Source organism: Mastigoproctus giganteus, chromosome 5 (assembly GCF_048544385.1).
Source record: "Mastigoproctus giganteus isolate SK-2022 chromosome 5, ASM4854438v1, whole genome shotgun sequence".
Taxonomy (NCBI): Eukaryota; Metazoa; Arthropoda; class Arachnida; order Uropygi; family Thelyphonidae; genus Mastigoproctus; species Mastigoproctus giganteus.
Genome location: NC_143579.1, coordinates 202268071 through 202292056, shown reverse-complemented (window position 1 = coordinate 202292056; position 23986 = coordinate 202268071). Strand labels below are relative to the sequence as shown.

The following is a 23986-nucleotide window of genomic DNA, read 5'->3' as shown; positions in this document are numbered from 1 at the left end:
AACAGCACAGAGTTCTTTACTTATGTAAACTCTAGAAGGAAAGGAATGAATCAGACTCGTCCACTTGATATCGATGGTTCAACTGTTGCTGATCCTGCTCGGGTAGCTAACAAAATTCGTTAGTGTTATTAACAACCCTGCCAACCTTCTTTGCAGAAGGTTGGCAGGGTTATTAATGACACTAATGACAGAATGCTACTGCAACAGGATCTAGAAAAGTTGAGCAGATTTGCTGAGAGCTGGCAACTGAAGTTTAACATTGACAAATGTAAAGTATTCCATATGGGAAGCAGTAACCCCCAGAATAATGTATCAACTGTGTGGTACTATACTGACAGTGATAGAGAATGAAAAGGACCTGGGGGTAATTGTGCAGGCAAATATGAAGTTTTCTGAGCAGTGCAGATGGTCTGCAAGGGTAGCTTATGGTGTCTTGTCAATGATATACAGGAATATTTCTAGCAGGGATAAGGAGGTGATTATCCCCTTGTATAAGGAAATGGTCAAGCCACACCTTGAGTACTGTATACAGGTCTGGAGGCCTTATTTTAAGCAGGATGTAGAGCTGCTGGAACAAGTACAGAGAAGGGCAACAAGATTAGTGAATGGAACAAAGGGTTTCTCTTATGAAGAAAGGCTTAAGATTTGCAAATTACAGTGTCTGGAGACTAGGCACCTGCAAGGTGATATGATTGAAGTGTATAAGGCCTTGAATGGTTTGAGCATGCTCAATGCTGACGGGATTCTTCCTCTTGCTCAGAATAATCACCTGAGATGCCATAAATTCCAATTGAGGAAAGACTGTTGTAGGATAGATGAGTGGAAGTTTGCCTTTAGCCAGCGGGTGGTTGATTGCTGGAACAAACTCCCATCTGTTGTTGTAGAAGTTGATAGCCTAAATAGATTCAAGGCAGACCTAGACAAACATTTGGAGTGAGTGGATGGTGAAATGAAAAGGGTTTTTTTTTTTTTTTTGGCTGATGCTGTATAAGCTTGCTTTCTTACATCATATGCCTTAACTATTGGTAATGCTATAATTATTAGAGGGGATAGACAGATGGTGTGGGAAGGTTTTTTTTTTTTTCTCTTCCCCCTATGCTGTATAAATTTGCATCATTTGCCACTTCTAATTCTTAAAACACATCAGATCAAAAGCAGCTTGAGCTAAGCCAACATTGGAGTGTATCTCTATAGGGTACCACATTTAGCATCTTTATCTAAACAACCTGAATGCTTATGGGATTCTTTTAAAAAAAATGTCTGGCTCTTACCATTGATAATGCATTGTGGTACACCTATAAAATGAAATAAAAAGAGTATTAAAAGGAAAGATTGAGCACTTGATGTAATAGACTGTTCTTGTCATCTTATTAATTTGTGCTGAAAAAGGAGTTGCACCTGTATGAAAGTGGATGAATATTTTGTGAACATTTACTACAATCCAAAAATTAGTTCTAAAAGGAAAGGCTGACTTTGGTAAAATACGTAATTAGAATGGTGCAGCAATGGCAACCTTTGATCAGTCTATTTAAAGAAGAGTTATAAGTGTAGAGAAAAGCCATGGGGACACTTTTCAGAGGTACCAAATTGAAAAATACAAGTACTTTCAATTTGGTAGCTCCGAAACGTGTTATCACCATTGAGTGCCACTGACTGATATTCAAATTCAGTTCATAATCCAAAGGAATTGTTGGAAAAAAAGAGAAAAATTAATGAGCTCCTCACACAACTTTCTAGTGAAAGCAGTCCTAAACAATCTATGCAAGCAGATAATTCTAGTTCTCATTCATGCAAAAAAATCTGTTCATGTTCCTCTCTTCTGGCTTGAATAATTCAATTTGCTTGTTTCTTTTAAATGTTATACCAACGCTTGAAAATCTGAACACAGTTCTCAAAGATACCAATGCTTGAAAATCTGAACACAGCTCTTCAATCCAGTATGCATCATATTTATGTATACTGAGGTCATTACTCCTGGATATGTTCAAGAATGTAATGTGAAAATTTATTACACCAACAGTTTTTAAAATTTCCACTTCCATTTTGGAAGTTTATTACCATAGCAGACTATACCAAAAGGATGATTCTGGCTTAGTCATAGGCATTTCTACCACCAAAGTTGTGGAGCATCTACAACAATAAAAGATTCTGTTCCTTTCTTTAGTGATGAAGTATTTTATTGCTGCATGTGACTACATGTGCACAAGTTCTCATTTAAAAATGTTTTTATAAATGCCAGGGTAGTATCAATGATGCATAATTTAAAACTGATGTATCAAAAAAGAAATGCATAATTCAAAATTCATTCATCAGTGATGTGTAATTTCAAATTAGTGATTTTGTCTTGTCTAAAAGATTACGAGAAATCTTTGGCAAAGGATGCAAAGAAAAACAGCAAAGGCTTTTTTACTTATGTAAACTCTAGAAGGAAGGGGATGAAACAGATTGGTCCACTTGATATCAACGGTTCAACTGTTGATGATCCTGCTCAGATAGCTGACAAACTGAATGAGCATTTGCATCTACATTCACACATTGGGAATTCTGTAAGGAAGTAGAGGCCAAAAGCTTATCAAATTCTAACAGGGAGCTAAATGATTTTGTAATAACTGAGAGCAAAGTGGAGGAGAAATTGTAAACAGTAATGTAAACGGTAACACAGTATTTTCAATTTTTTTAAAGTTAATTTTATAATATAAATAGTCTTGTTAAATATTATTGACTTTATTTAATGCATTTCTGTAATGTTTAATTCATCAATTCAGTCTTTTTGCTACTAGGTAGGTTGGCAGTACAAGTGTCCCTTTTTAAGATATGATTTTTAAAATATGCCAGTTGCATGAGCTTTCTGGATGGATAGATTCCAGATACTGGACTTTTACTGCACTTGAAATGAAAGCACTTAGCTGCTGTAAAATTTAGAATGTGTTTATTACTAGTAGCAATGCATGATTTTATTCTATTAGTGATAAATAGATTCTAAACCAACCACACACACACACACAGCTATCATTTCATTTGGAAAACAAAAATTATTTAGAAGATACGAATAACCTCTTCTCTAGCACATACTGAGCAACACCACAGTACAGTATTCCAGAGAGGTTTATGATATTACAAGTTTTCTTAAAATTAAATATACAAAACTAATATTATGCAGAAACACTAATTACACAGTCATAAGAGGTTAATAATGTTACAGTAGGCCAGTTTCAGCTGCAACTGATCTGGTTTTAAATCAAACTGATTGAAAAGAACTGAAGAATTAAGTAAAATGTACCTACAGTAGAATCTGGATAAGAAATTCCCTCATAAGAAGTTTTTCCCTGTACTAGATTTGGTTTAAGTTCCAATTTCACCACTGTATGTTGTAATATATTATTTTCCTGTGAAAGAAGTTTCCCGGGTAAAAAGGTTACCCACATAAAAAGTTCGTGATAAAGAATACACAGTGTATTATTATAATGACGTTTTCCCACTTAATACATTTTTTTAAATATGACCATTTTTTTAAATGGACTGTGTGTTTTTTTTAAATATAGAAATTATTTATTTTTAATATTAAAAAATATTATACAATATAAACATTTGGTAATCAAACAAGTTATTGCCAAGCATAATTTTAATTCATAGTAAACCGCTGAAATAGGTAAAATGGCATTGTAGTAGTAGTGGCATGTGATGGAAGAAAGCAAGTGTATGAGCTTATGCAGCATCAGCCAAAAAAAAAAAAAAAAAAAAACACACCATTCCCTCCAAATGCCTGTCCAGTTCCTCCTTAAATTTATTTAACCTATCAACTTCCACAACGACAGATGGAAGTTTGTTCCAGCAATTAACCACCCGCTGGCTAAAAGCAAATTTTTGCATATCTATTCTACATCTGTCTTTTCTTAATTTGAATTTATTCCCCCTTAGGTTCGTAATCTAAACAAGTGTAAGGATCCCATCAGAATTCAGCGTGCTCAACCCATTCAAGGCCTTAACACCTCAATCAGATCACCGCGCAGGTGCCTAGTCTCCAGCCACTGCAATTTGCAGAACTTAAGCCTCTCTTGGTAAGAGGATCCCTTCATTCCCCTCACCAATCTTGTTGCCCTTCTCTGTAAATCTTGTTGCCCTTCTCAAGTAAATCTACATCCTTCCTAAAATGAGGCCTCCAGACTTGTACGCAATACTCAAGGCATGGCCTGACCATTGCCTTATGGTTATTTCTACCCATATGCAGTACTTTGCATTTGTCAAGGTTAAACTTCAGTTGCCACTTCTTAGCCCATCTGCCCAAATTATCTAGATCCTGTTGCAGTAGCAGACTGCCATTACTGTCATTAACAACCCTGCCAACCTTTGTATCATCTGCGAACTTCGACACTAAAGCCTGATATACCTTCATCAATATCATTGATAAATATACAAAAGAACAGAGGACCCAACACTGAACCCTGTGGGACTCCACTAATAATATTAGTCCACGAAGAGCAGCACCCATTAATTACCACCCTGTCTTCTCCCACTCGACCATCCTTTTATCCATTGTAGCAACTTACCCTTAATACCATTCTGCTCCAATTTGTACAATAGTCTTCCATGCACAACAGTGTCAAAAGCTTTCCTGAAATCCAAATATATGATATCAAAATTATTTTTTGCATCCAGTTCCTTCGTAACCACATCATGATATCCTATCAAATTTGTCAGACAAGACTTTCCCTTAACAAACCCATGCTGTGTCTGAATTATTGCTGCAGTCTTGTCTAGATGATTCAGCAATGCATCTTTAACCAGTGACTCCATTATTTTACTTGGAACAGAAGTTAAACTTACAGACCAGTTAGTTTAACAGAAGTTAAACTAACCAGGCCAGTTAGTTTAACAGAAGTTAAACTAACTGGTCTGGAATTACTCGTGTCTCCCTTCGATCCCCCTTTATGAATTGGGGATATATTTGCACATCTCCGGTCCGTGGGGACCTTCCCTGAGTCCAAGATGCTCTCATAATTATGGCTAAGGGTTGTTTAGTTGCTTTGCCACCTCCTTTAATATAACTGGATAGATTCCATCCACCCCAGGTGCCTTTCTTATGTTTAACTTCAAAAATTTCTCCTCCACTTTGCTCTCTGTTATCACAAAATCATTAAGCACCCTGCCACAATTTGATAACCTTCTGCCATTTTCAAACCTTAATAACTCCTCATGTGTGAATGTAGATGCAAAATACTCACTCAGTTTGTTTGCTATCTGAGCAGGATCATCAACAGTCGAACCATCGATATCCAGTGGACCAATCAGATTCATCCCCTTCCTTTTCGAGTTTATATAAGTAAAGAAATCCTTGCTGTTTTTCTTAGTATCTTTTGCCAAAGATTTCTCGTAATCTGCCTTCGCCTGCCCAACCTCCTTTGTGACCTGATTACAGACTAGCTTATATCTGCCATAGGCTTCTGAGTCGCTTGATAATTTATATGCCTCCCATGCATTTTTCTTCTCTGTCACGAGTCTCATTAGTTCATTTGATAACCATTTAGGTCTAAACCTTGAACAATATTTCTTAATAGGTATGAAACATTTATTAGCATTCATGATTAATTCCTTGAATGCTTCCCACTTAGAATTTATTGTTGGTAACATCGTTAGTTGATCCCATTGTACAGAATTTAAAAACTGTCTGAGACCATTGTACTCAACTTTACAGAACAAAACCCTTTCCTACACCCCTGATGGTAATTATATTGTTTTCGTTATATCTCATATTGCAAATGCCTTCACAACGAGTTGCCCTGATATTGCACTACCTCTAATAAACAACGCTTCGCCAATGGAGAGACTAACATTACTTATTCTCTGCGGATACCACCACACGGGGGTGGTAGTATCTACCAAGAATCCATTGGCGAAGTGTTGCATTTTCGAGAATCCATTGTCGAAGTGTTGCATTTTCGAGAATCCATTGGTGAAGTGTTGCAATTTCGAGAATCCATTGTTGAAGCGTTGCTTATTCGAGGTAGTTCAGTATCAGGGCAACTCGTGAAAGCATTCACAATACGAGATATAACAGAAACAATGCCATTTCATCTACTTCGGTGGTTTGCTTCAAATTAAAACGATCCTAAGTACTAACTTGTTCGATTAGTGAATTTTCCGTAGTCTGAGGCTTTCAGCGCTAAAACCCTTTGAGTATAAACATTTTGATATAAGGAGTGACATATTGCAACTGTTTTCATCGATATCCATAAATGGATAGACCATGTTAAGCGTTAAGTTCTGATGGTTGTAAAGAGTTTTGAATTAATTAGTGGATTGTTGCTCTGTCTTATTGTAATTGTGACCTTTTAAGGTATGTTGAAACTCCAAAGGAGTTCATTCTTCCAACTTGGTAATGAGTTTTCCAATAGCAGAATGTTAAGCGATTAGAATATTCAGTTTAAAAATGTTTCCCATAGGGAGAGTAAAATATTTATAAATTCTGAAATAGTACTTAAAAATGATCTTTAACTTATTTACTTGTATCTTTTCATTTTCATTTGTGTAGTTAATATTTCATACCCTTAGATCACTTTCCCTTCTAAGAAGTTTTCCCGCATAAGAAGTTCTAAACCTCCAGTCTCTTGTAAAACTTCTTATCCAGGTTCTACTGTATTTTCTTGGCATCTATAATCTTTGTTAATGCAGAGCACAGAAAAGATAACTTGCAGTGTCCACACTGACAGTCTTTGCTGCACAAATCTCCAAGAACATAGGTAATTAACTAGGCATTTTGGCTACAATGTGTTCCAGCAAGTTGTATAAGTAAAATATTTAGAATTTCACAGTTCGTGCCTTGAAAATTTAGGTGTCAGTTTTAATCTATGGTTGAGCCATTTGATGATTGAGTTTTCAACTAAAAGAATGGACTGTAGTGAAAATCTTGAATCAGAAGGCTAAATGACAGCACCATAACTCATTAATGGACATAGAAATAGCATGATGTATTTAATAATGTATTCTAATTGGCAATGAGAACTGTATCTAAGGCATCTAATTTAAAATTACAAAATGCCTTCAAAAGAGATTAGTAATGGCCACATGGTGCAAGGAAGTCTATGGCTTATGCTGCACCAGCAAAAAAAAAAAAAAAAAAAAAAAGAATAATAATAATAATAAAATTTTAAAAAATAAATAATTAATAAAAGAAAAGGAAATAGGCAACCTATGCCTTTCCCTCCTCCCATAGGTAACTTAATACAGTAATTTATAACTCGCTGGCTAAAATAAAATTTCCTGCAATCCAGTCTAAACATCCCCCCCCCCCCCTGTAACTTGAATTTATGTCCTCTACTTCTGAAATCATTTCTGTGAAAATTTTGTCCTCATTCATTTTACTTATGCCTCTCAGAGCCTTAAACACCTCAATCAAATCTTCTCTAATGTACCAACCTCTGCAACCTACATATTTGAAGTCTTTCCTCAAATGGATTCCCTTTTGCCTATCTCACCAGGTGAATTACCCATCTTTGGACCCTTTCAAGAAGCTCACTGTTTTTCTTTAGGTGCAGTCTCTATACTTGAACATACTATTCCAAGTGTGGTCTAAAATAGCCTTATACAATGGGATTATATAAGGCTATTGGCCTTATAACCATGGACCTTCCTTGCAACCTGTCTACAATGCTCGGAGAACTTCATGTCTGACCGTGTCGTAACACCCAAGTCCCTTTCCTCTACTACTGGCTTTAGTTCAACCAAGTGTATAATTTATTTTGGGGTTACTGTTCCCCAGGTGTGTAAGACCTTGCACTTTGCTGGATTAAAGCATAGCTGCCATTTTTCTGACCATCCCTGAAATCTGTCTAGGTCACTCTGAAGAAGCTCTGCTTGGCGGTGATCATTAACTACTCTACCGATATTTACATCATCTGCAAATTTAGACATCACGCCCTCTATCCCTTTATTGATGTTATTTATGAAAAGCAAAAACAATAGTGGTCTGAGGAATAACCATTTATCACAACCCTCTGCCTCCTTCCCTGAAGCCATCCCGCTATCCGTCTAAGGATTTTCCCTGTAATTCCAAGCTGTTCCAGTTTATTACCCTAGGGACTCACATGTGATGAGTATGGGCTTAGCAAACCCAGGATCTTGAGCTGATAGAAGGGAATCCTTAGTGATTCCCTTCTACTTCTGACTCTCTCTCTCTCTCTCTCTCTCTCTCTCTCTCTCTCTCTCTCTCTCTCTTAGGGTAATGCAGGATTTTTTTTTTTTTTTTTTTTGGCTGGTACTGCATAGGCTTCCTTGCACCATATGGCTATTAATAATAATAATACTAATAAAGTAACCGCTCATGTGGGACTGAGTCAAATGCTTTGCTGAAATCCAAATAAACAATGTCGAAATTATTCCCTAAATCCAGCTCATGAGTGACCCTGTCAAAATAGCTAACCAGATTTATTAAACATTATTTTCCCTTTACAGAACCATGCTAAGTATCCTTCAGAAGGTGACACTACTCTTTAGAAATAAAATCCTTATTCAACTGAATAAAACTAGGCCTGTTTCAAAAAATTTCAAAGACAAAAGTCAGCAGGTGAATTAGGTTTCATTAATTGTTGTACCCACTCTTCCAGCAAAAAATTATCAGGAAAGGAAACTACAGTCTCAAAAAATACAGTGATCCTTACATGCTCTAGATTGAATGATTACAAGATTTAACCACCTTAAAATTAGAATTATCAAAAGAAGCCTAAAAGCACTATAAGCCTTGTGATTTATGAAAGCATTCTATGTGAGTTGCCATGTTGTGTACAATAAGGTTAATGGCAGTTGAAATTCTGCTGACTGCCAAATATAGCAGAAGAAAAAGATTGTCCTTAATTTATTTTATAGGCCATCTAGCTTTCACTCTATTAAATTAATGTGATGTGTCTGATTACCAATATGTATTTATGTAATAATAACTTAGTTTACTTGGCATAAGAGTATGTTGATTTTTAAGCATACATTTTAAAAGTACATTTCTATAGCACTTCTATTATACAAATTTGCTTTGTTAAAATGTTTCGTGGAATGATAGTTAGTCCCTTTGAAAAGAGTTGACTTTGAATTCTGATTTTGAATAAATAAAATTCATCCAATTTTTTAAAAATATATTTTTTTTATAAATGAATATTATAATAAAATTAGAATGCAATACATAATCTTGGAACCCATGCAATAAGTTATAATAAATTGATTGCAGTCGGTTGCTAAATAGTTTCTAAATTTCATCTGAAAACAAGCACTTCCTAATTTATTTCACAAATATACGTCATCTCAGTTCTAATCTCAACAATATCCATTTCCACTTGCAGTCTGCCAAACCCCACGTACTTTTTCTGACAGAATCTCAGTTATCGTTTAATTCAACTACTGCTCATCTCAGATGCCCAAATTATTCGCTGTATGATTCCTTTCGCCTTAAAGGTGGTACTTGTGCATATGTCCGTTCTCATATTCACTGTCAGAGACTTGGCAATTTGGAATCTCCTCTGTTTCATCTTCTCTGGCTCAAAATCTCTCTACCTCATTGTGTTAAATTCATCTGTTGTCTCTACCGTTCTCCCAACTCCACTAATCACTTGGAGCTCTTTGACTTCCTCTCTTTGCAACTTGACTTTCTCCAGTCCAACTTTCCTAACAGTGAGGTAATTTTCCTTGGTGATTTTAATGTTCACAACTCCAGCTGGCTTCCGTTTTCTAGTCACACCGACCCAGAGGTTGAGATGCTGAGGCTTTTGCAATTACTAATGACCTAGCACAGATTGTTCAATTTACCTACAAGAATACCGGACAATCCTAATCATACAGCCAATACGCTTGATCTTTTTCATACAAACAACCCTTCTAAGTACACGGTCGAAGTGAGAGGTCCTTTAGGCACTTCAGATCACAACTTGGTGATTGTCTCTTCTCCAATGGAACCTTTACCTCATGGCTATTCCCAACCTCTTGTTGTTTGGCATTACAAGAATGCAAAATGGGATGACCTGCGAGACTTCTTTTCTTCTTTTCCTTGGTCGGATTACTGTTTCAAAACCTCTGATTTCAACGTTTGCTCAGATCGTGTCAGTGAAATTATTCTTGCAGGAATGGAATCCTTTATCCCACACTCCACTTTAAAATCTCGTCCTTTATCTAAACCTTGGTTTTCCAATAAATGTGCTAAGGCTGTTCAAGAGAAGAATGTTGCATATCGTAATTGGCTTGTTTCTAATTCTTCAGTTTCATTTTCTGCCTACACCAAAGCTCGCAACAATTGTAAAGCAGTTATTGATCAGTCCAAACGAGAGTTTGAACAGGCTAAGAGTAGAAAACTTGCTTCTTGCCCTAATGGTAGCCAAGCATTCTGGTCTCTTGCCAAAGCTACTGGCCGCAACTCTTGCCCATCTCTGCTCCCACCTCTGTCCAAACCAGATGGTTCTGTTGTCACTGCAGCGCCAAGGATAAAGCTGACCTGCTAGCATCCCATTTTTCTTCCAGCTCATGTATTAATGATCTTGGTAAAACACCTCCCACCATTCTTAACACGCTCCATTCAATGCCTCCTGTGGTCTTCCGTCAAAAGGATATTAGAAGGATTTTGACGAATCTTGATGCTAAGAAAGCTCCAGGTCCTGATGGTATTTCTCCACTTGTTCTCAAAACCTGTGCTCCTGAACTTACTCCTATTCTTTGCCGCATTTTTTCACTTTCTTATTCCAAAGGTATTTTTTCTTCTGCTTGGAAATTTGCTCATATCCCGCCAGTTCCTAAAAAGGGTGGATATTACTTCTACATTTCAATTTTTCTGCATTGCAATTACTTCTACTCTTTCTAAAGTAATGGAGAAATCAATTAACCGCCAACTCTTAAACTACCTAGAAACCTTCCATCTGATCAACGATCGCCAGTATGGATTCCGTCAGTGTCGATCCACTGGTGATATTCTGGCTTATGTTACCCATTTATGGACTAATTCAATGGAAAGGTTCGGTGAAAAACAAGTAGTTGCTCTTGACATCTCAAAGGCTTTCGATCGTGTTTGGCATAAAGGTCTTCTAAACAAGCTTCCATCTTATGGTTTGCCAACTGTTTTTAGTAATTGGTTATCCAGTTTTGTCTCTGATTGCTCATTGAGGGTGATGGTAGATGGATCTCTGTCTTCTAACTTTTCCACTAATGCCAGTGTCCTCCAAGGTTCAGTTCTTTCCCCCACTCTTTTCCTCTTGTACATTAATGACCTTCTTCCATTGACTGGAAATCCTATCCATAGTTTTGCCGATGATAGCACATTGCATTCCACTTTGAGAAATCTTGTCCTGTTCAATCAGCTTCAACTTCTCAAAAATCTGCTACCAATTCCTTAAATGCTGATCTTCAGGTAATTCTCCAGTGGGGCAAAGACAACTTAGTTGATTTCAACCCTTCTAAAACTCAGTCTTCTCTTATATCTTGCAAAAAGGATTCTTCTTCTCCTGTGCTTATCTTTAGTGACACTCCGATTTCTAGGCAAAATGATATATCTCTTTTGGGGATTACCCTGACTTCTAATCTCTCTTTGCACAAGCACTTTACAAATATTGCTTCCTCTGCATCTAAAAATTTTTTAGATGCAGAGGAAGGCAATTTCGCTCTTTGCTCTTGGCATTACTTTTCTTCCAAACAGCTGCTCACACTGTATAAATCGCAGATCCACCCTGCCATGGAATATTATTCTCACATCTGGATTAGTGTTCTCAAAACCTCTCTCAGGCTTCTTGATTCCATTCAAAAGAGGGCAGTTAGGTTAATTAATGATTCATCTCTTACAGAGTCTCTCCACTCGCTTTCTCATAGACATACTGTTTCTGCTGCATGCCTCTTCTACAGATACCTCCATGGGCACTGTTCTTCTGAATTGGCTTCTATAATTCCTGCTCTCTCTTTCAAAACAGTCCGAACACGTGTCGCCACCAGCCAACATTTATTCATTCAACTGCCGTTTTCTGGAACAACCTTCCTTCATACGTATTTCCTGAAAATTACAATCTACAGAAGTTCAAGTCCAATGTCAACAAATATCTTCTTTCGTCTTCTCAACCTCCAACCCAAGCACGGTACTAAGTACTATAGGTTCTAATACCTCTCGTGTTTGGGGTTCACATAAAAAAAAAAAAAGCTCCAGATGATATATTGTAAGAAAGATTGTATGAATCAGAGCTGTACTACTCAATATGTTCTACGTTGATAATAATATTAGTAAAATAATAGGAGGAGTTTACCCCTCAATATAGTGCGTAGAACACTTCCGTATGATACCCTCCAGAAATTAAAACGGAAAAAACAAAAAAAACAACAACTTACCAGTACATTAGAGTAAAATATAAATAATTAAATAATCAATTTAACACAATTCAAATCAATTTAAAACAATTAAAATTCAAATTAACACAATTAAAAGAATTTAACGAAAATATTCAAAACGATTTTTGAATCGTTTCAAAAATCGTTTTGAATATTTTCGTTAAATTCTTTTAATTGTGTTAATTTGAATTTTAATTGTTTTAAATTGATTTGAATTGTGTTAAATTGATTATTTAATTATTTATATTTTACTCTAATGTACTGGTAAGTTGTTGTTTTTTTTGTTTTTTACGTTTTAATTTCTGGAGGGTATCATACGGAAGTGTTCTACGCACTATATTGAGGGGTAAACTCCTCTTATTATTTTACTAATTGTAAGAAAGAATAATTCAAAAATAAATTTTAGGTAGTACAAAGGCAACCTGGTGATCGATGGATGATTTGTGGACCAGCAGAGTATATTCCTCCAGTAAAAGTAGAAGTTATTGCTAAGAGGTTTGCCATACCTTTGGATGAAAATGAAGGAATTTATGTGAGGGATGTAAAGACAGGCAAGGTGAGTTTTTCTTTTTAATTTTTTTTTATTAATGTATTTAATGAATAATAAAATCACTTATTTTACTGAATAGTAATGTCTACATATGTATATTTGCTTGTACTTAAGTAGAACAAATGGTATCACCATAAATAATTTTATATAGAAACTGTGCTATGGCAGTATTTGAAACATTTTATTTACAGAATAAAATAAAATTTGCACTATTTCCACATCTATAACTCCATGATTTATGCATATGAGAAGACCTTGCCCTTTAGTTGTGTAAAATTTGAATTATTCTGTGTTAATTTAACATGAATGCAGTTTACACTTGACATTGACATTTTTAGTAAGGGTTAGACTCATAAGTATCTAAGGCTGTTAAAACACCTCACATGAAACACCTCATATGAAAATGCTAAACTGTTATACAAGTTAATGCATTTGCATCATTTCAGTACATAGTTTAATGGAAACAAATCGAAGTTTGTATACAAGAAACCATTATGTTGTATTTAATATTGTGATTTCCTTTGCAACAAGTTTCCTATCTCTCATACTTTGAATAAGTAACTCTTTTCAGTAGAGTTTTATCAAACTCTGAAACAATCTTTTATAGGTGGTCTTACTCAATGGAGAATAAGTAACAGAAGACATCTCCACTGAGAAATCTGTTACCTTTTTGTTTTTGTCAGAGGTCTATCCCATACATGCAAACATTATATACCAGTTATCATTAGTTCTAACATTCATATGCCAGAGTTAATTACAAATGTGCTTGAACTTGTAATATAGAATGATCATCTTAAGATTCTGAAAACCTTTTTGGAATGCGTAACAACCAGAATGCTTTGTACTTAATTTTAAAAAACAGTAAACTTATCAGCTAGTGCATTTAAGAACTAAGCAGGTTTACTAAATTCTGTAAGAAAGGATAAAATCACAACTTAGTTCTACTATAGAACTAAGTTCACAATTTAGTTCTACTATATACTGTAGATTTTATACATTCAGCTCTATTTATATTTGTTATTGTTTAAAAAAAAACTTTTTGAATTACTCTGTACATGCTTATTTTTATTGCATTTGTGTAATAATGAATACTGTTACAGTAATAAATGAATCTCAAGCCCCTATTAAAAAGGTAGGTTTCTATTATTCTAGGTTTCTGTTATCCCAGACAATTTCTGCACTGTGTATCTTGTGAGTTTTGCCTTGGCACACCCAGGATCCTGAGCTTGGATATCATCATCCTTCTCTTTCTTGGTGATTCCCTTCTACTTCTCTCTCTCTCTAAGGGTAACTCGGGAATTTTTTTTTTTTTTTTTTTGGCTGGTGTAGAATCATAAGCCTCAGGCTTCCTTGCACCATATAGCTAATAATAATAATAATTGAACTCCTATTGCATAATTGCTGATTCTTTTTCATTAATATATTTGAATATTTTCTCTTCTAATTATAATTTTGTACTGTCTGAGGAGGTAAGCATCGAACAGTTGAATATATTTGGTTGCTTTTGGTGGGTGCCTCCGTAGCCAGTTGGGAAGGAGCAGCAGTGCATAGCACACGCTTCTTGATTAGACCGGGGTTCGAGCCCATCACCACCAAATACGGAGGATGCGGAAAGGTCGGGGAATGACCACTGCATATCCCGGAGCAATATGGCCCTAGTTGCTAATGCTCCTAAAAACCAAATAACAAACAAACAAACAAGCTTTTGGTGGAATGATACCCTGTATGAATCTTTTTATCTCATACCAAAGCTTCTTAATCAAGTTTTTGTATTTTTGACCTGATCAACAATCAATCAACAGGAGAGTTCTGTCTTCAGTGAAATCTAAAGAATAAATGTGTCTGACCCAGTTCCTTGACATAAGATGCTATTTTACCAGAGGAACTTGCATCTGGGAAGACATTTGTAACATACTATTCAAACTTGAAAATGCTGTGGTCAGCCCAATTCCCAGATCTCAATCTCATTGAATCCACATCATTCCAGAAATTGAGGATGGTTTTGTTACATTAATGTCTAATATTCTCATGTCAGTTTTCATTACTTTGTTGGTTCCATGCCACATAATGTATGGGCAGCAATTCGGGCCACTAGTGTTACTGGAAGTGCTATTGCCAATATGCTATTAGTTTATGGTGCTGGTAAAGGATCAATCTTGTTGGTAGGTATATATGGTTTGAGACAAATTAGTTATCATTTCAACCTTTTTTTTTTTTTTTTTGTAATTTTGGTCCTCAAACAAAATTATTATTATTTTTTTATATGAACAAAAAGCTGTGGAGAGTATGAACTTCCTGATTGTAACCAAAGAAATATTGATTTTGGCCATAAAAAAAAAAAAAAAAAATCAGGCATATGTTACTTGAAAGGCAAAATGTTAGCAACTAATGAGATTTAAAACAAGGTTTTGTTACTTACCTAATAAAACCATAATTAATATTTTGTTGGATATCTAAGAGAAAGTATAATAGCCTTATGCTGTCTGGGCATGGAGTACACAAAGGTTTTGGTGTTTGTTGTGATATTTCATTACACCATACTCTAAATTGTTGCCTCTGTTAACCCTTGTTTCATACAAGGGGTTTTTCTTTACCCCCCCCTTTTTTTTTTTACTTGATTTGAACCCTACAGAAAATCTGTGCATCCATAAATTTTATATAGGGTTCAAATCTAATAAACTACCAAGCCAAGATAATATTTCCAACACAACAAAAATTAAAATTCCTCTGTACACATGAAAATTTGAACAATCAGTAAAAAATAATTCAAAATCGTTCATTTTTTATATCACCTTTATTTTCAATCTTTTCTGAACACAGCTGTGAAAAATTCATGTTCTTTATTAAAAATATATAATTTTAATTAATTTTTGAAATTAAAACTCCCTTTAGAACTGTTTGGCAAGTGAGCAAATGCAAATTTTAAAACTGTGTGCATTCAGTGAATGCTGCAATTAGAATGCTAGCCTGTCATTAACAGGAGTGCTCACTGTATGAAACCTGAGGCATGCACTTCAACAGTTCATCAACGATTTCAGATGATGCATTAATGTCACGAAGCCAGAGTGCTACCAACTAGATGAAAGCATGCAGCAGTAAAGCCAGCTTATTATCAATAACTGTACATGATAAATGCAATTAAGGTGTGCATATAATTAGGTTTAACTTAATCATGAATTTTTGCTAATTGTGCAATAATTAACAAAGATTTCTGGAATTTTCAGTGCAGAAATCAAAGAAAACATTTTCAAGAACATCTGTTAGGAGTTTCATCTGTCTAGATGGAGTAGAGGAAGCACAAATTGCTGAAATATTGTCAGGGTCTCATTGATGCTATGTGCCTAACTCAGGGTTAAGGACACTACTGATGCTATGCTGCTGAAACAGGATCTGGAAAGGTTGAGCAGATGGGCTGAGAGGTGGCAAATGAAGTTTAACATTGACAAATGTAAAGTACTACATATGGGAAACAGCAACCCCAGAGCAAGGTATCAACTCTGTGGTACTACACTGACAGTGGTAGAGAATGAAAAGGACCTGGGGGTTAATTGTGCAGGCAGATATGAAGTTCTCTGAGCAGTGCAGATGGGCTGCAAGAGTAGCTCATGGTGTCTTAATAATGATATACAGGAATTTTTCTAGCAGGGATAAGGAGGTGATTATTCCCTTGTATAAGGCAATGGTCAGGCCACACCTTGAGTACTGTATACAGGTCTGGAAGCCTCATTTCAAGAAGGATGTAGAGCTGCTGGAACAAATACAGAGAAGGGCAACAAGGTTAGTGAAGGGAACAAAGGGTTGCTCTTACAAAAAAAGCTCCCTATGGTGGCTTAAAACACACTGCCTTCCAATGCATGCAGTTCACTTTGGATCACTACTTGTACAGAGGATTAAGTTGTGACTAATGCCCAATAACTGTTCCCACCAGCTCCTACAGGTGGTGGCCACAGGGACTTATGACTATATAAGGTATTAACAGCAGTGCTATTATTTTCTCAATTAGTAATGTGCCTGAATTTTATTTTTTGCTGAAATCATTGTTTTGTTCAGTCAGTATACCCTAAGAGGGTGAATTTTGTAATGCCCACAGCTTTTTGTTCATAAAATAAAATTAATTTAAAGGCTTTTTGTTCATAAAATAAAATTAATTCAAAGTATTTTTGAGTTAAAATAAAATCCCAAAAGCTTGAAATGAAAGAATTATTATTAATTAAATCTGGCAGTGTGTGTGTGTGTGTTTTTACTAAGTTATATGAAATTTCAAAGGGGATGTAATTGACCCACTTATAAGTATAGATTAATAATATCAATTTCACTTCAACCAACATAAACAGTTTCATAAGAAATTTTCAGACAGATTCATTTTTTTCTGAAGTACTTCATCAGCTTCACACAAATACAGTAGGCCTCTACTTACGATGACATTGACATCTGATATTCTCAGGAACCGATGTACTATCCATACGATCTCTTATTTTAAGGACCGATGATATTTGCAGATACTGATGGCTTTCCGATATAGCTGGAATGATACATGGGTGGAAATTTTCAGACGCATGGCACATGGAACATCCTCCTACGATTGTTCTCAACCAATTAGCATCATTTTTATTGTTCAACAACATTATCATTCAACATGTGGCGTGCAGAACATCACTTGTACGATTGTTTCAGATCTATGACAATCTGAAACTTCAAGCTCCACCAACCAGTGGCAATGCTGTGTGCTTTGAAGACTTTAAAGCCAGCAGAGGCTGGTTCGAGCACTTCAAGAAAGAAGACAATTATCAAAAGTGTTGAAAGGCATGGGGAGGGATCCAGTACTGATAATAAAGCAGCTGAGACCTTTAAAATTGAATTCCAGGAGTTAGTTGATCAGGAGTGTTAGCTTCCCCAGCAGGTTTTTAACATATACGAAATCAGCCTCTTCAGGAAGCGAATGCCCAGGAACGTGTACAGCACTAAGGATGATGCTTGTTTACCCGGGCATAAGCCTATGAAAGATAGGCTCACTCTTCTGTTGGGTGCCAATGCCTCTTGAGATTTTAAGCTGAAGCCTTTGCATGTGTATCACTCTAATACCCCCCATAGTATTTAAACAACAAAAGGTCGACAAATGCATGCTGGTCGACAAATGCATGTTTTGGTGCAGTAACAAGAAAGCCTGGGTTACAGGATATGTCTTTAATGAATGGGAGCCTGAAGTTTTCTGTCCTTCAGTGAAGAGTTATCTTGAAAAATAAGCTTCCTGTGAAGGCACTGCTCCTGCTGGATAATGCACCAGGCCATGATCCCAACCTTGTTCAATCTCTTCAGGTACAATTTGACTTTGTTCAAGTCAAATTTTTGCCACCCAACACCACTCCTCTTCTTCAACCAAACCAGCAAGTGGTTGCAAACTTCAAGAAAATCTAGACCACGAAAATGTTCGCAAGTTGCTTTGCAGCGGCCTCTGGTGAAAATGCTGTCACCCTCAAAGATTTTTGGAGGTCGAAGTTCAACATGCTAGACTGTGTGAGGCTGATTGTAAGTTCTTGGAATGATGTTTCCACCAGGTGCTTAAATTCAGCCTAGAAAAAGATTTGGCCTTTAATTATTATAACGTTGACAGATTTGAAGATGATGGTGCTTTGACAAATGATATTGTCACTCTTGGTAAATCAGTGGGACTGTAGGTTGGCGAAGAGGATGTGGAGGACCTTATTGATGCTCGTGGATGTGAGCTAACAACAGAGGAGCTACAAGAGTTGGAGAAATTTACGGAGAGTGATACTGGACTTCAGGAAGCTACAAAAGTCATCAAAATTAGTCCACCCGGACAGTTTCTTTACCAGTAGCAACAAAAGACTGAAAAGATATATGACGCTTGATAGATGACTATGCCACCATTGATTTCATCAGCTCTGCACTTCAAGTCTGTTTTTTGTTTGTTTTTTATTTTAAGATGTTTTATGTCTATTTATTAAGTAATCTTTATAAAAAACTAATTTTTAATGTAAAAATGAAGTATAACATGCAAGAAATACCTATTTTATGGGGAATGTATTATTGGTTTCAACTTACAATATTTTCAACATACAGTGGGTTTTGTGGAACGAATTACCATCGGATGTTGCCCCCCCCCCCCACTGTAGTAGTCATTCAAAAATGAGTTTTGCTTAACAGCCATTTACACAGACCTCTCTGTTAGGAGCTCGCCAGGTGCCATAGAAGGGGAGCTTTCAACATGTTTCTTGAATCTTTACTTAATGTTACCTTCCATCTATTTCATGAAAGAAGAGCAGGAAGGTATATAAATATCTGGAATTTTAAAATTTGACTTAGTGAAGGTGGTAGACATAGAGCAGAAGCTATTCAATTTTGTGTCCTATGTAAAGATCAAATATTTTGTCTTGCTCACCCTCAGTTTACAAAACATAACAGGAACAGATGGAAGGGAGTAAATAACTGTGATATCTGGCTCTGCTATGGCTTTGAACTCAGAATCTACATTTTAAGCTCACTAACATTTATCTGTATAGACTAGTTTAGAGATAAGCTGCTTGGAATTTTTGACAGCACTATGATTAATCTATGTTAGATACTTTACTGAACGCAAAAATGTATAACTGAAAGTATATTTCCTGTACTTTCAGTTATTACAACCATTTACATTTTACTTTTGTTTTAGTGAATTTAATTGACTGTAAATACATGTCAGTAGTACTTTTCTGTAGTACTATTTTTAACTGATATGCTGTTACTTTACACTAGCTAACTTAGCTACTTGTATAAAGGACTATAACACAACCAGAGAGACTAATTACAAAAAAAAAAAAAAAAACCTTTTGTGATTCTAATGTGTATTATACAGTCAAAACTCTTTATAGTGACCCTCTTTTTAACATTCCAACATGTTATAACATCCTATGTAGTTGGTCCTGGCCAATTTCTCATTAACCTAATGCTATTTTATATTCAGTATAATATCACTGAAAATAAAAGGATTTCTCTATAATGACCATAAATTTCTACCTCTTAATCTGAATTTTTACTTTTTTTATTACAATATTTGCATTTAAAAATGACAGAACACTTCAAATATATTGAAGTAATTGAAGAGCTTGCAGCCTAACCATGAGAAATCATTTGTTAACATTTCTGCACTGCTAGAAAAGAGCAGTGCAGTAATCAAATGAACATTGGCTAGAAGTTCATTCCATTAGTTAGAGTGTATTTTTATTGGTGTGGCTCCAAGAAAGCAGATAGCTTTGCCAATCACAGATAAAATTAGGATTTTGCAAGCAGTAGACAATGGTGTGCATTCTAAGATGACATTGTCAAACAGTTAGGCATTCCTAAGAGTACTCTGTTCACTATTCTGAAAGATCAGAAAAAGATTGAAAGTTTAGAGAAATCTGCTGCACTAAGTAGAATTCGAGCATGAAAGGTGGATCTTGAAAAGATACTTTTGGAATGGCTAATAATGATGCATTCCTGTAGATGGTAATCTTTTAAAAGCTAAAGCTGAATCGTTTGATATTCCCATGGGGGACGTCTTTGTGTGTGCGCGATGCAAGGAGTGTAACGAAATCAGGCAACAACTCAGCATTGTTATGGGCCTATATGAGAGCTTCAAGGACAGGGTGGATGCCCTCGAAGGAACTAAATTAAGGGGCCCATCAAGCTCTCAGCTGCCCACATCAATACCAGAGCTTGCACTTGTTTATCACGCAACACAGCGGCAACCCCCAAAGCAGAATGCGCTGGTCCCACAGGAACTAGTAGTTGTTGGTGACTCTATTGTCAGGGAAATGGGGAACATGCTTTGCAAAAAGGATAAGTAGAACAGGAGAGGGTATGTCTGCCAGGGGCAAAGGTTGATGACGTTTTAGAGTGGATATCATCTTTTGAGGGCACAAAAGGTGATATAGTTGTACACGTTGGCACTAATGATAGAAAGAGTAGGAGACCGGCAGAATTACTTGACAAGTATAGGTCACTGTTGAAAAAAAGCCGTGAATTAGGGTTGAATTTGAAAGTGTCTGCAATTCTTCCCAGACACGATAGGAGGGAGTATATGATGAGAGCCCTGTCGATCAATTTGGCCCTGGAAAGATTGTGCAAGGCTCAAGGGGTAGAATTTTTTTCAGCCTGGTCTGTACTTGTTAACAGGAGAGACTGCTTCTACAGGGATGGGATACACTTAAATAGAAAGGGTGCAAGAATGTTTGCTCATGCTATCGAGGTAGTGTTAGGTGGGTCGGAAAACTGCTAGATTGGGGAGATACAAGGACTAATAGATTAACAGTAGCCACTGGCAGAGGTGAAAGTGATTCTTGCACTGCATTCTATTGGAATGAGCAGAAGCCTGAAAAACAAGATGCGGGATATTTCAGAGACTGCTGGGCATTGCGGCACTAGTAAACACATGGGTTGTGTTAGGGTAGCTAAGAATAGAAACAGGTGCATGTATACTTGCGTATACAACAATGCTAGGAGTTTGGTAAATAAATTTGATGAATTTGAGGTATTGCTCAAAGCATCAAAGGCGGATATTCTTGGGATATCAGTGATGTGGTGTCACACAGATATAAGGAATGCAGAACTGGAATTTGGGGAGTACAATGTGTATAGGAAGGGAGGAGGGGTTATGCTATTAGTTAAGAAACACATAAAATCCAAGTAAGTGAAGCCAGTTGACATAGCTGGACAGTGCAGTGTCGAGTCAGCTTGGTGTGACATAAGCACTGGGAGATCAAAATTGAGAGTAGGAGTGTGCTATAGGCCTAATGACTCTCATGAGTATAATAAGAAACTGTACAGGGAAATAGAGTGGGCCAGTACATCAAACAGTCTTATAATGGGGGATTTTAATTTTCCAGATATTGACTGGAATTTGTGGGTTGGTCACTGACACACTAGCAAGGCTTTTGGGGATTTATTGGATGATTGTGTTCTACATCAGCATGTTCGGGAGGCAACTAGAGAGAGTAATACTCTTGATTTGATTATCAGTAGTGATTCTTCATGCATTAAGAATCTGCAGATAGAGGAACCACTAGGTGGCAGTGATCACAGTGTGCTGAAGTGGGATTTACTCAAAGAGGTAACTACCATCAGGGGTAAAGGGAAGGGTTATTGCTTTCGTAAAGACGACTACGATTGTCTGAGACAGTATTTAAATTCTACAGTGGGACCAACTGAAGATGTTAACAATGGCAAATTCAAAATGGGAAGCATTCAAAGAACTTATCTTGGAAGCTACTAGGCTTTACATACCAACTAAGAAATATTGTTCAAGGTTTAGGCCTAAGCGGATGTCAGATGAACTAATGAGACATATGGCAGAGAAGAAAAATGCATGGGATACATACAAATTAACAAGTGACACAGAAGCCTATGATAGATACAAGTTGATATGTAGCTAAGTTACAAAGGAGGTTAGGCAGGCAAAGGCAGATTATGAGAAAACTTTGGCAAGGGATGCAAAGAAAAACAGCAAAGAGTTCTTTACATATGTAAATTCTAGAAGGAAGAGGATGAATCAGATTGGTCCTCTTGATATTGATGGGTCAACTGTTGATGATCCTGCTCAGGTAGCTAAGAAACGAAATGAATATTTTGCATCGACATTCACACATGAGGAGTTATTCAGCGAGAGGAATGCCAGAGGTGTATTCAACTCTGGCAGTAAGCTAGAGAATCTTGTAATAACTGAGAGTAAAGTGGAGGAGAATTTGTTGAAGATAAACCAAGAAAGGCATCTGGGGTGGATGGGATCTATCCAGTTATATTAAAGGAGGCAGCAAAGGAAGTATGCAAACCCTTAGCCATAATTATGAGAGCTTCCTTGGACTCAGGGGAGGTATCCACAGACTGGAGATGTGACCCCAATTCTCAAAGTAGGATCAAAGGCCGACACAAATAATTATAGACCTGTGAGTTTAACTTCTGTTCAAGGAAAATTAATGGAGACACTTGTTAAAGAAGCACTTCAGGATCATCTAGACAAGACTTCAGTTATAGCTTGGACACAGCATGGTTTTGTTAAGAAGAAGTCTTGCCTGACCAATTTGATTGGATACTACGATGCAGTCAAAAAAGAACTGGATGCAGGGAATAACTTTGATATTATATACTTGGATCTTAGAAAGGCTTTTGATACTGTTGCACATGGAAGACTGCTGCACAAATTGGAGCAGTGTGGCATTGGAGCAAATTGCTGCTATGGATAAAGGAGTGGTTGAGGGGGAGAAGACAGAGAGTGGTAATCAATGGACACTGCTCATCATGGACTAATGTTATAAGTGGAGTCCCTCAGGGTTCAGTGTTGGGTCCATTATTGTTTTCGGTATTTATAAATGATACTGATGATGGTATATCAAGCTTAATGTCCAACTTTGCAGACGATACAAAGGTTGGCAGGGTCGATAAGGATACTACTGACAGTATGCTGCTGCTTCTGCAACGGGATCTGGAAAGGTTGAGCAGATGGGCTGAGAGGTGGCAAATGAAGTTTAACATTGACAAATGTAAAGTACTACATATGGGAAACAGCAATTCCAGAGCAACGTATCAACTCTGTGGTACTACGCTGACAGTGGTAGAGAATGAAAAGGACCTGGGGGTAAATGTGCAGGCAGATATGAAGTTCTCTGAGCAGTGCAGATGGGCTGCAAGAGTAGCTCATGGTGTCTTGTCAATGATATAGAGGAATTTTTCTAGCAGGGATAAGGAGGTGATTATTCCCTTGTATAAGGCAATGGTCAGGCCACACCTTGAGTACTGTATACAGGTCTGGAGGCCTCACTTCAAGAAGGATGTAGAGCTGCTGGAACGAGTACAGAGAAGGGCAACAAGATTAGTGAATGGAACAAAGGGGTACTCTTACAAAGAAAGGCTTAAATTTTGCAAATTACAGTGTCTGGATACTAAGCACCAGCGAGGTGATCTGATAGAGGTGTATAAAGCCTTGAATGGTTTGAGCATGCTCAATACTGATGGGATTCTTCCTCTTGCTCTGAATAATCACCTGAGATGGCATAAATTCAAATTGAGGAAAGACAGATGTAGGATAGACGTGCGGAAATTTGCCTTTGGCCAGTGGGTAGTTGGTTGGTG

At 36.7% G+C, this 23986-nt stretch overlaps 1 protein-coding gene across 2 annotated transcripts in view; it reads left to right on the top strand.

The window, feature by feature from the left end:
- The window catches only part of LOC150086011 (major vault protein-like), a 217597-nt gene that overhangs the window by 143659 nt on the left and 49952 nt on the right, over positions 1-23986 (top strand). For both annotated transcript variants that reach the window (XM_090374330.1, XM_090374331.1), the window contains exon 8: positions 12740-12889. In XM_090374330.1, the coding sequence (XP_090230456.1) occupies positions 12740-12889 (150 nt within the window). The remainder of the gene's footprint in view (positions 1-12739; positions 12890-23986) is intronic.